This window comes from Lepisosteus platostomus, chromosome 3, assembly GCF_059453375.1.
Source record: "Lepisosteus platostomus isolate fLepPlt1 chromosome 3, fLepPlt1.hap1, whole genome shotgun sequence".
Taxonomy (NCBI): Eukaryota; Metazoa; Chordata; class Actinopteri; order Semionotiformes; family Lepisosteidae; genus Lepisosteus; species Lepisosteus platostomus.
The window spans coordinates 60,221,644-60,237,553 of record NC_142613.1 but is presented as its reverse complement, the minus strand read 5'-3'; the positions used below and the strand labels follow the sequence as shown (position 1 = coordinate 60,237,553).

Below are 15,910 nucleotides of genomic sequence, written 5' to 3'. Positions count from 1 at the left end.
CAAATGGAAGCATAGATACTGTAAATGGCAATTAACAAAGGCTATTCTTGTGTCTGTTAAGATTAAAGTATTTTGTACGACATCTGTGACACTACTGTATATAACTACTGTATGCCCTAAATACTTGTAAGCCATGTACAAGCTGACACACAAAAAACATAACAGACTTTTTAAGTTTCTTTAAAATTTTAAATTATTTCGAAATCGCAAATGTGAGATATAAAGTCGTAATTCTGAGTTTTTAAGTCGTAATTCTAAGATATAAAGTCGCAATTCTGAGATACCATAGCGCTGTTTTTTTTACTCCCTGACGGAAACGGGCTTCCCTAACAAAGCGCTTTGCAGATTCGTATTGTTGTTTTCATTATAGCAACGGTTGATTGGACTCAGAGGACAGGGAAACCAAAATAATCTCCAAGTAGGAGAAAATTAAGTTTTGGAGGTACTGTACCAGGTCCAGTCATTTCCCCACTCCTGGTAATAGAAGTTATGGTCTAAACCTTTTGCCCATTTCTCTCATCTTACGCTAACACACGCCTACAAGCCACAATCAAAATCTCTGCCCAGTAATCGCTTTGCAGCTGAGTGAAATGTCCTATGCTTGTAGGTCTGCTCAGCGAGGCGGGCCATCACACCAGTCTTCCCGTGCAGTGATTGGTCGCTCCCGCCTGAGCCCATGAGGATCGGCCTATCGCCAGCGTCAGTCCATCTGACGTACTATTTGATCGACTGGAGAGTGAGTGGAGGAGGCGGTACCTGTCTTGGCCGACCATGCTAATGTCAAATAGGAGGCTATCGAGCAATAAACCTGCATCTTTCACCTGTACATCTTACTGCAGCATCACTACTGCTCTTACAGATCAAGTGTAAAAATGGATATACTGAAATCACTTGGCCACCCAGAAGAGATATATAATCTTTTCAAATTTAAAATGGGAGGCTGTAGGACGGTTATGCCAAAACTGGACTACGTGAGTATCAAAATAAATTTTGTCAGGAGACACTTTGTTACATTGTAGTAGGTTTAGCATTTTAAGAAAGGCACTGTACTGTGTAGTGAGGTATAGCAATACAATGTTATCTGAAGGTGTCGTTAATATTAGTTTTCTATATTATTTCCATCAAGGCAGAGTAGAGTAAAAAACTGAGTTATAAGGAAATTAAGTGATATTAAGTACCACATAACACACCATTACACAAATCGAAGGGAAATTACAGTTTCAATTAAATGTTTTTATTCAAACTTGTCGTTGCATCTTTTAATCCCGGTAACAGCTGTGTAGATTGCTTTTCCCCCATTGGTTTCGAAAGATTGGAAATGCACTGTAGTGCATAGTTTAATTAAATTAGCATAAAGATGGGTTTTAAACGTACACATTTGTTTTTTTTCCCACTATTTAAAAGTAAAGCCATAGAAACAAATTATATTAATACATCATAGATAGCAGCGATAGTAAAAAACATATATAGCATTTATTAGTTAATTCCTGTTGATTTGAGTGTTTAATGGTTTGCTCTCATACGCGTTAAATAACTGACCTCTTTTTAAGAATGCAACTATTTGTATGTGGAGTCTTGAATAGTCGAACACTGTAGAAGCAGCAAACCCTGCTTGTTGACTTGCACTAAAGTATACAAGCAGAAAATATGATGTTTCACCAGTACAACCTAGATAAAATGACAGTAAAGTAATTATATATGAATATTAAAAGTTTACAAGCAAGATGAGGCCATTTCGTGAAAGAAGCCAGTGTATAGGCTTTAACTTTAAAATAACAAACAGGAGTTTGTACTTGTGTTCTCTGGTTTGTTTCACTGTTCACTTTAAAGAAATATGATATGGTGACTGTATGCATTTAAAGATTTTGAATACCCAAAAGATATTTTCTTCAGCTTCTCAATGTAGGACATTACCTTAAGCCCCAGCCTGTACTGTACCTTTTCTATAACATGGTGACCAAAAATGTTACTCAGTATTCTAGGCCTTCTACTTTTAACTATGCTAGCATTTTTCTACCTTCTTAATTGCCTCCCCATATTGTCTAGAGAATGTAGAAGGTGTGTGAACATATAAACACCTACGTCTTTTCCTAAGTATCCTCTTCTAGTTCACAGTTTCCCATTTTATATTATAGTTAATGATTTTTTTTCTGCTTGTACTTAAATCTCAGCAGTTGTTTGCATTACACAGAAGCTGCCAGGTATCTGCCCACTTTTGAATTTTATGGAAATGTTTTTTAATTTAATTTGCTGCTTCTGCTGAATTTGGTATAATCTGGAAACATGGGTAGTTTATTAATCAGTCCTTCTCACCTGACAAAAGCTAGATAACCATCAAGCATTTACAGCGTGTGTTTGTGATGAAAAGTAAGCAATGAAAAGGGTCACCAGTTGCCACTAGGGGGCGGACCAGCTATATAAATTATAATGTATCGAGGCTCCAAAATTATACGATAGCGTCCATTTTCTGTATTTCCTAAACCGTTAAGATGATTCTTAAAGATAACCACGTCCTGCAGTACACTTTATGTATTAAGACGTTAGGTTATTTTTCAATATGTACTGTTTAAAGGATGTATAAAGTCTGTGCTGTCAGTAACAGATCCGGGCGAGTCGAGGGGGCAGTACAGTGTGTGTGTTTTGGTCTGTAGTTGATATGGGTGAGAGAGGCGTGGTGCCATGCAGCGCTGTTTTGGGGGATGTAGGAGGAGTGGAAGGTGTTGTGTGGACTGGGGCGATATGGCTGCCATGCCCTTTCCCCCTGAACAGCGAGCACGCACGGGATATTCAGACACGGAGATGACAGGAATATAAACAGTATAAAAGTTTAAAACTGCGGCAGTGCAGTCCTTTCATGGCCGGCCCATGCTGCAAGAGTACCTTGCCCTTCTCGGTGTTCAAACGGACTCTCTCTGCGCCACCACGGGGCCCCGTTACAACTTCGCGGCCTCTGCTGTCGTGGGGCAGGCGAAGTGAGAGGGGTACCCAGGAAGGCTGGTGGGCGGCCCGTCCCCCTGCCCTGAAGACGGGGCTGTCTTACCGACGCCCGGTGTTTCTGTGTTTCTCATGCCAGGAGTCGATGAGCGAGAGCCTGCGAACCTGCTACCTCTACCTCAATCAGACCAGCCGCAGCTTTGCAGCCGTGATCCAGGCTCTAGACGGAGAGTTACGGTAGGTGTCCGTGAGATTTGGACAGTGTCACTGACTGTACTGACAAGCTCGGTCGGAGTCTGCACGAAGTGCCGAGTATTGCTTGAGGTAGTAAACAACGGAAGAGTTGGTCTTACCCGATAACACCCATTAAATTAATGAAAATGCAATTCACTTTTAAACTGTGTTGGCTAATAACTACATTATGAGAAATAATACGCATAGAAGACTCTGTTTATTTTAATTTTATGGAAACAACATCCATTGACCTTGAAAACGTCAAAATATTACCAAAGAATTACATAACGATTGCAACTTTTATTTTAAATATGAGGGTGGTAGATGGGATACCTGTATATATATATATTGACAATCTGGGAGCAGATCCATGTTGATATTATTACATAATATGCTTACGTATATCCGTTTAAACTCCGAGAGAGGAAGATGAACAGTCTTTAGGGCGGTCACGGAGTTTCTCTCAGAACGTTACTGTTTGTAAACAATTTCTAGTCGCCCTTGTGAAAGGTTAAACACGGACGTTGACACCAGCTCAGTGCGCTTTAGAAAATGTAGATTTCCCGCATGAATAATATAGGATAGTTGCTGACCGAAGTTGAATAGTATTTTTTTTTCGACAGCCAGTCGTTCCTTGATTTTAAAATAATTGAGACAGTATCAGCCAATGAGTGCTAAAGCAACCAGTACTATTCGCTATACAATAAACAACTGCCTTTTAATATTAATTTATACTGTATACCAGAACTGTGTTCCATTCAAAATAGACATTTACGATAATACACCGTGATCTAAATACGTTCTAAAATATTTTATGGAAGGTTAGGTGGGCAGCATGATGGCACAGTGGTTGTCATTGCTGCCTCACAGCGCTGGGGCCCTGGGTTCAGTTTCTGAGTTTGTACTGTATGTCCTCCCTGTGTTCCTGTCGGTTTCCTCCACAATCCGACGACATACAGTACTGGTAAGTTACTGTAATTGGTTTTAGGAAGATTGGCCCTGGTGTGAGTTTGCGCATGTTTGCTTTTGTACATTAGGAGCGCAGTAATGGACTGGTGTCCCATCCAGGGTGTATCCTGCCTCATGCCCATTGCCTGCTGGGACAGGCACTGACACCCTCCCGACCATGTGTTGGATAAAGCAGTTAGAAAATCGATTAATAGAAAGTAAGGAAACTTGTATAATATAAATAATAGATAAGAACAAATAACTCAAAAAGTTGCAAGGACAAAACAAGGTAGAGTGACATAGATTGTAGACATAAATCTACAGGAATAAGTGACGCATAATGACTTTGCAAACTATTCATCAAGTATGGTTTAGGATAGCTATACAATTTATCTTTGTAGCAATACAGATATATCTTTGTGAATCTTCCAATCTCAGGCCAGTTATAAATATTTTTTGGGCCTCTGCCCTCTCCTCTCACATTACACACTAATAGCACTATAACAAAGTAACTTATTTATTTGATTTTTATCTTCTGAGCCAACGATCATTGTTTTGGGTAACGTCTCTAAGGAAAGGCCCAGGGAGTTCACAGGAGCCATTTGGTACAATATCCTGCTTTACTTGTCTAGCTGTTGTATTTTCTGTAAAATGTCCCCTTTCGGTTAGATAAATAATTCACTGCCCACACCATTATTGGAGATCATGGGTTTGGTGAATACAGTACCTCTTCATCGGAGTAGGTACCACCATTTCCTCACTAGTCACCGCAGGAATGGCTAGGTGACATGTTGCTAACAAGCAATGAGCAAGAGTTAAGATTGCTTTGTATTGAAGTCTTCATTGGTGGTAGCCTAGAAAAACCCAAACTGCTCCTTTTTTACTTTTCTTTTGAGAGTCCCACTTTTCAACTTTTGTGGTATAGGTGACATAATATGACTTTATGCAGTGGTGAAGTGGCAATGACCTGTGGGTATTTAAAAAAAAATTGCAGCAAAGTTCCATTTGCTTCCTAAAACTAGTTTGTAAGTATCATTTTTAAATACCCGAATCAATCTATTTATCACAGACCTTTATGTGGTCATCTGGATAAGCCCTGCCAATTATATAAGTAAATTTTAATTAAATTGTATATCGATATACCTAACTTTAACTCACTGTGGGTTGTACTGTGAGTTACAAGTGGGCCCATACTTGAAACACACTCCATATACATACAGTATGTGGGGGGAGGTCAGTTCTGGGCTTCTCCTATGGCAGGTTCCCCTGTGCGGTCATGTACTTTATCTGTCACTGTTACCCATTGCCCCTCCTCTCCGGGTGTTTGAGCAGGTGCGCTCCTCTCTGTTCCCTCAGACACGCAGTGTGTATCTTTTATCTGGTGCTTCGTGCTCTGGACACAGTGGAAGATGATATGACTATTCCACTGGACAAGAAGGTCCCACTGCTACACAACTTCAACACCTTTCTGTACCAGGAAGACTGGCGCTTCACCGAGAGCCAGGAGAAGGACCGGCAGGTGTTGGAGGATTTCCCAACGGTCAGTATTCCCAATGGGAAGGAGTTAACTGCCCTGAGCTGAGTTCCCCTTTGAATTTTGTCTTCTGTTTATTAACGGATGTTCTCTCATTTCCAATACAGAGGGGTTTTTAATAGAGCATGAGTGTGTTTTACCACTTGATAATAAATCATAGGGATAATAAATGGAGCATTCAATAAACTAATGATAAATTCAGTGCTCCAGAGTAGAAATTAGCAGCAGTATGTACTCTGTAATATTTATAAGAGTCAAGGATGCAGTAATATTTGTGTCATGCTACTGTAGCTGTGCCTGGACAGCCACTTACAGTACAGTCTGTCCAATTACTTTTAGTCCTCTAAAATGGGATGACTGTGTATAAAAAGGGCTGTAATTCATATACGATTCACCCAATATAGATCCTCGAATTAAAGCTGACATTCTGCACTTTAACTTCATAGTCATTGTTTAATTTCAAATCCATTGTGTTGGAGTACAGAGCCAAATCAACAAAAATGTGTCACTGTCCAGATGCTTATGGACTGCACTGTATGTCATTGTTAACTCGTTTCCCTACAAAAGTTGCTGGGGAAGTTAATCACTAGGAGCATCTGGAGTTGGTTTGTGACCGTGCTCATTCCAGGTGTTCTTCAAAATAAATCCCCGGATGTGACCCAGCTTGGGGTTCCCTCTGGTCCTGGGAGCAGGCAGTCTTGGACTGTTCTTTGCGTGCTGCTTTTAGGTTCCCCAACTCGACTGCCTCTTGCCCGGAAATTGGGTTCTCTCGTGTCCCTGGATCACGCTACAAGTCCCACTTCAGTAGACTGCCACTGCAACATTAGGATGTTTTCAAATGGATGATTTACTGTATTTTATTTGTATCTGTCTGCAACAGAAGGTGGCTCACTTTAGCAATGACTTCACTTCTATCACTGACCAAGTCAGCATGACCAATCCTAAGAACATTAGTAACCGTTGTGAAGGTTTCTTGAATAACAGGGTGTTGAACAGAAAATGCTGCGCACCGATTACAAAACACATTCCTGTGCTTGAGGGCATATTTCTTCCCAGTTAGTCCCTGCGCATGATGTTGTGATTATTATTTTCTTGATGCAGATCTCATTAGAATTCCGTAACCTGGGCCAGGAATACCGGGATGTGATTTTTGACATCTGCCACTGCATGGGAGTGGGCATGGCAGAGTTCCTGGAGAAGAAGGTGGGCTCCATGAAGGAATGGGACAAGGTAACTTAAGCCCTCTTCCTAGCCTTAGAACGTACTGCCGTACATGGTTATTTAGAAGATTCTGCTGTTGTAATTCTGATTGTGTGTTCAATGTGAATAGAAATGTAGTTCTGTCCTTCAAATCTAGAGCAGAGAAAAAATTAGTGGAGATTTGTCATGTTGTACAAAAATGATGTCTCTTAATCTGTCTATTCCTATTGCCTTGGATTCAAACACAATCTTGCAATGCTGAAAAATGACTAGTGAGACAATGCTATCAGAGCACTTCACTGATTGTTTTCAGAAGCAGAGTCTTGGAATCGTAGGCTTTCTGACTGAAGAAAAAAGGAAAATCTTCCTTAGTATGGAAGTGACTTAGAAAAGCATGCTAGCATCCAGCAATCAAGTATCTGTCATTGTGTTTGAGCACAAAGCTTTAATAATCATTTTACTTTACAATTTCATATCGGATCCATCAGTCAGAATTCATACATGTATAGCTTTGGATTATAACAAACCCTCACCCTTTATCTGTAATAGAGTCCCATCCTTATAAAGAATAAAATGCAAATCATTACTATTGATTTTAAGTTTGCACAAAGTTCCAGTGTTCCTCCAGCATCTTCTATTGTTGTTTTCTAAAGAAAACAAGACTAAAAAAAAAGAAATGTAATTAAAAAATAAAACAAACTAAAAAGGATTAATTGAATAAAGTGCTATACTGTATATGCTGAATCCTTTTGAAAACATATCCATAAAAATATAAAAGCAAGGCATTCATCTGACACTATTCCAGAATATGTATTTAAAGTTAGTAGAGTTTTTCTTTAGAGAATCAGATATAGATTAAGGATACATGCTTGTTAAGCTTACTAGTTATTTGTGTTTGTCTCAGATTTACAGATGTGTAAAAGGTACTTATAGGGGAGTGAGAAATAAAAAGTCTTAGCAGTCAACTGCAGCAGTGATCAATGGAGTCTTTTGAAATGCCTTACAGCAGTGTGCAATCCCTCAGGTTTAATGTCGTCGTGTTAATTGTCTCTGGCAGTATTGTCACTATGTGGCTGGTTTGGTTGGCATCGGGCTGTCGCGCCTCTTCTCTGCCTCCCAGCTGGAGGATCCTGAGGTGGGCAGAGCCACAGACCTCGCCAACTCCATGGGCCTTTTCCTGCAGAAGACCAACATCATCCGGGACTACCTGGAGGACCAGAAGGAGGGCCGGGCATTCTGGCCAAAAGAGGTAATCGTAGCCTTTTCTTCCCTTTTAGAGATGTCCCTTTCGCTCAACTGGCTGGGTCCCTGTTGAGTGATGCCGGAGGCTCGGGTTCGAGTCCCCAGCGGTGGGGGGCCGACCTGAGGCGGCAGCGGTGAGGCGGCATACCCACTTGAACCCGAGAGCGTTACACTATCGTTCAATTTGTGGCATGAAACAGCGCTGTCTTAAGGTTTTCCTCACTTTCCCTTCGGGATCAACAAAGTCTTATCTATCTTTTGTATTTTAATAAGAATTCCTTACACTTATGTAGAACTTTTCTGTTCCACTCAAAGCGATTTACAGGTAATGGGGGCTCCACCACCACCAATGGTCACCGCACACCAGCTATCTGTGGAGAGGAGAACAGAGTGATGAAGCTGATTATTTGGAAGCCATGATTAGTAAAGATCAATGGGAAATTTGGCCAGGATGCCAGGGTAAAACCCCTACTCTTTTCAAGAAACACCCTGGGTTTTTTTCATGACTACAGAGAGTCAGGACCTCTGTTTTATGTCTCATCTGAAGGACGGCGCCTTTTTACAGTATAGTGTCCCCATCACTATTCTGGGGCATTAGGACCCACACAGACCGCAGGGTGACCGCCTTCTACTGGCCCCACTGACACTTTTTCAACAGCAGCCTCAGCTTTCCCAGGAGTCTCCCATCCTGGTACTGACCAGGCTCACACCTGCTTAGGTTAAGTGGATTGTAAGTTGTGAGTTGCAGGGTGATATGGCTGCTGACATTTTGGATGCATGCAGCACTAGCAAGGCTTTGACATAACATGTTCACTGTGTGTAACATATTCATGGCAGCACATAATGTGTAATGTTAACATTATTGGCTTAGAGAACTAGCCTACTGCATTTGACATTTTGCTGTAATTACATTTCTCAGTGATGCGTAACTTAAAACTGAAACATGCTCCTTACAGGTTACCTTATGTGTAAAAAATCATGGTACTTTTTTTTTAGAATTAAAAAAATGGATTTGCTCCAGGGTAGGGTGTGTCATTCAGGATGTTGCTGCAACTGATAATATTATCAGTTACACAGTTATGTTGCACAAAACAGATTTGTTCCTCTATATAAAAGTTCAGACCCTTGATGGAAAAGTAGCTGGAAGTCATAGAGCCTGACTTGTCCTTTAGGCAAACTGTGGGAAATGGACTCTAATTTTATCTACTGTGAAATGGGCTGTTTTCCCACAATATAAATAAGGACCACAGTCTCTTTAATGCTGATTTTTTTCACAAACCACATACTTGAGCAATACTTTTTTTTTCAGCAGAGTATTTCTTAACTCTGAATAGTCACAGACTTGACCAACAGTCAAACATAAGATATCTCAAAAATAAGAAAAAGTTGACGGATAGTACAGTGATTTATAATATATTTTTACTTTTATACTTTTAATACTATTTTTACTAGATAGTGTTGGCATTTTATATCTCATAATTACAATTTTTTTTTCTTTTAAATACCATCAATGACATTTAGCCTAGAGTAGCCTTTTTGGCCATTGCATGTTTGCAAAAGTTAAAGCATTGTATTTACATTTTAAGAAGTATGAACTCCAAACATATTGGGACACATAAGTCTGACCTGTGAATTTTACTGTGAACTCTAAAAACCGTTTTCTTACAAAAACATACATCATTTAAGTAGTATATTTTTACTAAAGTAAATTGATTTCTACCCCTTTGAGCCAATTAAACAAATGAAGTGTGCTCAACAACTTTATTTTGAAGAACCAAAAGTATTGGAACAACTGAATGACAGTTGTCAGTGTTTTAGTGAGGTCAGGCATAATTAGGCACTCATAAAAGAGCAATCCCCTGTTGCTTTGACTTCACTCTGTGGACTTTGTAACCGAAAGTCAAAGTGAAAACTACAGTACTTTGTTAAAGAAAATCAGACTATTTTGAAGCTGAAAGAGTACAGAAGGAAAAGCACTGCAGATTCTGAAAAGGCTCTTTCTCCAACAGCTATGAAGCATTGTTGAGGAAATGTCGTGGTTTGGGCATGTGTGGCTGTCTGTGAAACTTGCTCACTGGCCTTTACTTATGATGTAATAATTATGGCAGATTGAACACTGAAATTTGCAGAAACATTTTGTCCGCTTATATGAAAGACAAAGCTTCCATTCGTAGTGTTTAGAGCTTCACCATACAATATGACAATGAAACCAAAATACACAGCTAATAGAAACAAGATGTGCATCAGAGAAAAAAGCAGAAAATCTTAGACTGGCCAAGGCAATCTCCAGACTTAAATTCGGTTGAGTGAACATTTTACATGCTTAGAAAATCACTGATGTCAGAACACCCCAAGAATAGGCATGAACTCAAAATGACTGCAGCAAAGGCTTGGCAAAGCAGCTCACGTAATTACGCAGTGTCTGGTGAACTCAAAGGGCCATAGACGTCACTAAGGCACTTAGTAACTCAAGGGAATATGCAACCAAAAACTGACTTTGAACTTTTTGTGTATCCCTATACTTCTGGCACATGAAGCCACTGATTCTAACATAAAACATGTTTTCTAATATAGATAGATAAGACTTTATTGATCCCGAAGGGAAATTAAAATATGATCAAATGTGTGGAATTACCCCAAAATAAAACATATTATCTGATGAATTAGAGAGATATTATACAGCACTTCTAATTCATTTTAGTCTCTTCATCACAGATAGAATGGGCTTGACTGTTAAGCAAAAATAACAGTTTTGACCTTGCTGTCCCAATACTTTCTGAGGATATTGAAGGTTTTCTAAAGGCATAAGAGATTTCAATTCCATAGATGTATTTCATCTTAGGATATGTTTGTTAAAAAATACTTTATTATGATTGTTATCACAGAATTAGAGCTATGGTACTATATGTGTATGTATGTACATCTTTTTGATGTAAATAAAAAAATAAACAAATGGAAATGATGTACTCTTAGAGTAAGATAATGAATTCTACATAAAATCACTTTCTGTATTTAAATCATTGTAATGGTCTAGATGGATTTGTTTTGTTTTTTGAGTGGATTAGGTTTTCTTTTCCTGGTGTAAATCATAATTTACATTATGATAGACTACATATGGGGTAGCACTGGGACCCTGGGTTCGATTCCAGAGCTGGACTGCTATCTGTGTGGAGTTTGTATGTTCTCCCCGTATTAACATGGGTTTTTGCTAGGTGCTCTGATTTCCTCACACAGTCCAAAGACGTACTGGTAGGTTAATTGGCTTCTGGAAAAACTGGCCCTGGTGTGAGTGTTTTATCTGTCTGCCCTGTGATACACTGGTTTCCAGTCTAGGGTGAACCCTGCCTTGCTTTGCTAAGATGGGCACAACCTTGAAGTGGATGAAGCGGCTACATGGTTATCTAGAGAATGACATTTCATTTGTGCAGCACCTTACTTTTTTTGGTGAATACAGTATGACACAAAACAGGTTGTGACCTAATACACTGATAGAGCTGAGCGCTCTAATGTTAAAATGAGCACCTCCGATCTGTTTCTATTTTGTTATGTTTCCCTAATAGATGATACTCAAAGTTAAGGTGTCATGTCCAAACGCGTCTGTACCAGTTTCATCTTTCACCTGATATCAGGTCGGCCATTCTTAATTAGGCAGGTGCCTTATGTTCTAAGGGCTCCTGTTTAAAAGTATTGTGTTTTTGTGCACGTTGTGCTCTGTGGTTCCTCCAGGCATGGAGTCAGTTTGCTGCCAGGCTGGAGGACTTTGCACAGCCGCAACACCTGGACTCAGCCCTGAGCTGTCTCAACCTCCTGGTGACAGACGCTCTCCGTCACGTGCCAGACGTCATCAGCTACCTCTCCCGCCTCCGGAACCAGAGTGTCTTTAACTTCTGCGCAATCCCCCAGGTGGGTTTCCTAGACACCTGGACCACCCTGCCCTTGTTTCTCTTAACAGGGACTGGGAAGGATTCTCACATCAAAATTGCTTTGAGAAAAAAGGCACATTTGCAGTGTTGTCAGCGTAAGTTAGAGTAGAATCCTCATACAACCCTTTCTGAGCACACTGGGGAAGGTTACCTTGAAATCCAAAATCCTAACATAAACAAGGGTAGGAGTGTGGAGTAGAGGTTAGGGATTCTGGACTCACATTTAGTAAGCTGAGGGTTCAGATCCCAGGTGGAGCTGTTGTACTGTACCCTTGAGTGAGGTACTTCACCCAAACTTTCTCTAGGTAAATATGCAGCGGCTTAAGTGGGTGCGGAAGTAAATGACTTTTGAATAAGTGTCAGTCAATTAAATTAGTAATCAGATGGAGATTAAGAATACCTTCAACTAATTCTAATTTATTTCATTTTAGCAATCCTAGAAAGAGTAAAGATTTAACTCTTGAGAAGATTTTTTGTAGAGGTGCATGCAAGTTAAGATCGTGTATAAATGCTGATTATGTACACAGGATTTAATGGATAATGTAAAACGTAAAAAATGTATTTTATTTTGCGTTTTATGTTTACTTCAGAGCATGCTAACCTACACGGACACTACGGCACAAGCTGAATTGAATTCAGTTCTTTATGTGTATACAGAGCTTTAGGTTAAAGGGGGGGTTCCTATGATTACACTATCATCTGATGATTGCTTGATGTTTCCAAAAAAAACTCTAAAGGGATGTCTGCTTTCATGATGTGTACACTACAGAGAGCAAGGCAGACCACGTTTTCCTCTTTGTAACCTCAATTGTTCATACTTCTCTTTCTTTCACCCCAGGTGATGGCAATAGCCACTCTGTCAGCCTGCTACAACAACCCACAGGTTTTCCAGGGTGTGGTGAAAATCCGCAAGGGGCAGGCAGTGACCCTCATGATGCAGGCCACCAGCATGGGAGCGGTGCGGGTCATTATCTCTCAGTACATTCAGGAGGTGGGTTTTAGTCGGTCAGTCTCTAGGTATGAGATGTGAAAGGAAGGATGTTCGTGTGTGTGAGAGAATATGCAAGCGAGGAACCTATACTATGGCTATTCTGTGAAGTGAGTTAAAATATTTACTGTCTGAACTGCCTTTGATCAGACAGATTATTTTTTTTATCTTCATTGTTCTCTCTTTCTGTTTTGTATAACAAGTGACTGGTATTTTATTGTAACCAGCAACTAAAGAGAATAAAAGTTTTTTTACATCAGATCTGAACTAAAATACATTTTTGGCTTTCTCATCCTCACCAGATTCGACAGAAGGTGTCACCCACAGACCCTACACAGGACAGAACGTTACAAATCCTGGATTCCATCCGCGATAAGAATCTGTCCCAGGACCCCCTGCCCTTCCGTGTCTCTAGTCTCTCTCCAGTCTATCTTTCTGCTGCCATGTTGCTGGCTGCTCTGAGCTGGCAGTACCTGAGTGCCACCACAGGGCCGAACAGCACGGGCAACATGCAAGGACACTGAGGGAGCCTGGGAACCTGACTGGCAGGCTGGGGAGCCTTCTTTTTCTTAGGGAAGCATCCCACCTTTATATTCACACACTTGTGACTAAAAAATAGATGTAAGGGATCTTAACGGTGGTTGTCAGCAGGGTAGCACTTTATTATTACTACAGTAGTGCTTTTGACTTTAATTTCTCTTACTCAATATGCAGTGGCTGAAATCAATACCTTGTCAGTGTGGGTAACGCATTGTAAACTTCCACAATCCTCTGCTTACAGGGCAGTTCTTGAGAGGACGTTGTTGTGATCAGACGAGAACAAGGGAAGGTGGCAGGCCATTTGAAATTCATCTAGCGATTAAACCGATTGCAATGTTAATGGAAAATACGGTATAGCAAGATTTGTTTTAACAAAAAAGTCACACTGTAGTCTGAAACATAGTTGCCGTGAAGAGTAAAGGTAAAGTAAGGTAAACGACAAGGTAAGCATTTTAATTTCCCCCTTGATAGATTTTAAAAGTTATTTAACATCCATTTTAAAATTATACTGTGCTATACCTTGGAAAAACATAAAATGTATTGAAGCACATTGAAATCAAGCTAAAGAATGATAGAACACACCATGGTTTGGGGAAGCTAAATGGAAGTCAAGGCAAGTGCTGTAAAGGCATTGCATTAGCATTGTAAAACAATGGGAAAACTGAAAATTTAGTTTATGCGAGTAAAGGGACAGGACATAAGGGACAGAAATCAAGCACAAATCCAACATTAGGTGTTGCGGTCTTTTTTCAGATTTTGTTTTTCTCTAGCATCAGTGTTGAGGTCTTTGTTTTAAATAACAAAGATCACACATGATAGGAAGCCATTTACTGTAGCCCGTCTAGACAAATTATTAGTTTCTAATTGATCTAAGGATTTTACCCAACCGTTTCCAAAAAAGCTAGGGTGTTGTCTTTGATAGCATGGCTGGGTAATGTGTTCCATACTCCTATAATCCATCCTTTTCTGGAAAGTGCATCCTGTTCTTGCTTTAAAATGCATTTCCACATTTTATGGAAGTAAAAAGAATACGTGTCCTGTACAATAGTTTACCTTCTGTAAGAAAGATGTTTGTCTGTTCAAGTTATATTTTATAGTGTTGCTGTAAATGTCCCTCATTATTAGGGCAGAATCAATAATTAACTATAAGTTGATGTGTTAGTTACTACTGTATATCAACTCCAGTGAGCAATTTAATTGGAGTTGATGTTCTGAGGTTTTAACCTGAAATGCTGGTTCAGGTGATACTACACACTGACGTGTGAAATAAAAATAAAAAAAACGACTTATAAGTTGATTTAAGAACAAAATACACAGTAGGTCAATTAAGATCCTGCCTTAACTTAATTCAGTGTAGAGATTTAATTGACCCCTAATGTAAGTGCTTTTGTTCAGATAAGCCCATGGTGTTTTTTATGGACTGTGCCAGAGTGTTTGATTATACCAACTTTCAGTTACATTAACACATTCTCGATTTTATTTATTTTAAATCCTATTAAAAGCATACAGCGTCCTAAAAGAGAAGACAGTGTTTTGTGCTGCTAAATTCATTCATTGCTTGTGTAAGTGAACAACTCACTGTAACATATTAATTTAGTCCTAATTGCAACCTCTAAGTAGTCATATCTGGCACTTTGAGAGACATTTAACCTTCAGATAAGATACATGTGATGTTTAAGATATTTGTTGATATTATAGTCTTACTAAGCTAGCTCTCATTGGCCTATTGACTTGCTGATAATGCAATGCATGTGTGCCAGTCAGACAAGTTAAAACACGTTTGAAAATAATTTTACCTTTATTGTTCATTTTTAATTTGGTGATTTTGCTAAACCAACTTATGTTAGAAGGGTTAATTACAACAACAAACTTGTAAAAAAACACTTCTGTATGATGGAACCTGCAGGAGAGTTATGGACAGCCATGCATTCTTTTGAAGTATTTGCTGTATACCATATTGCAGCATTATTTTGCTGTTAACTATTCTTAACACAGAGCTTTGTTCTGTAGAAGCTGGCATGATTGTATTTTGAAATAAATAAGGTGGCGTTCTACCATTGCTATGTAATGTGTCATCTTGATTTGTACATAATTGATTAAATAATAAATGTTAAAATAGAAACTTTGTTGTGTTTTCTTTTGCCAGTGTTTTTGCTATTTCCTTCAGTTTCCTAGCACCCCAGGAGTGTAATGGTCATTATCCTGTTTGGTTTCACAAATCACTGAAATTACTCAACCCACATTGCTCTTGTGATATTCCCAGAATGTATGAAAATAATTTGATAATGAATGTGCAGTCTTTCAGCTCCTCTTCCCTTATGACAAAAAAAACAGACAGGTGAGCATTAGTCTTGTTTGAGCTTTAGC

At 39.4% G+C, this 15,910-nt stretch overlaps 1 protein-coding gene across 2 annotated transcripts; it reads left to right on the top strand.

Annotated features, from left to right (window-relative positions):
- Positions 1-757: 757 nt before the first annotated feature.
- On the top strand, positions 758-15,665 carry fdft1 (farnesyl-diphosphate farnesyltransferase 1). Of its 2 annotated transcripts, XM_088626240.1 has the most exons (8): positions 758-971; positions 3,074-3,171; positions 5,473-5,656; positions 6,752-6,880; positions 7,908-8,099; positions 11,819-11,995; positions 12,854-13,006; positions 13,306-15,665. In XM_088626240.1, the coding sequence occupies exons 1-8, from the start codon at positions 873-875 to the stop codon at positions 13,525-13,527; spliced, it is 1,254 nt and encodes a 417-aa protein (XP_088482366.1). In that variant the 5' UTR covers positions 758-872; the 3' UTR covers positions 13,528-15,665. The 2 variants fall into 2 exon arrangements, with proteins under 2 accessions (XP_088482366.1, XP_088482365.1); XM_088626239.1 differs by lacking the exon at positions 758-971 and having other exon boundaries at positions 2,649-3,171.
- The last annotated feature ends 245 nt before the right edge of the window (positions 15,666-15,910 follow it).

What these genes read in the sequence shown, in the direction of transcription:
- fdft1 (XM_088626239.1), top strand. Translation starts at nt 2,855, where the DNA reads ATGGCCGGCCCATGCTGCAAGAGTACCTTGCCCTTCTCGGTGTTCAAA. An exon ending in GCTCTAGACGGAGAGTTACG is followed by an intron (nt 3,172 to 5,472) that starts GTAGGTGTCCGT and finishes CTGTTCCCTCAG; the next exon opens with ACACGCAGTGTGTATCTTTT. An exon ending in TGTTGGAGGATTTCCCAACG is followed by an intron (nt 5,657 to 6,751) that starts GTCAGTATTCCC and finishes TTCTTGATGCAG; the next exon opens with ATCTCATTAGAATTCCGTAA.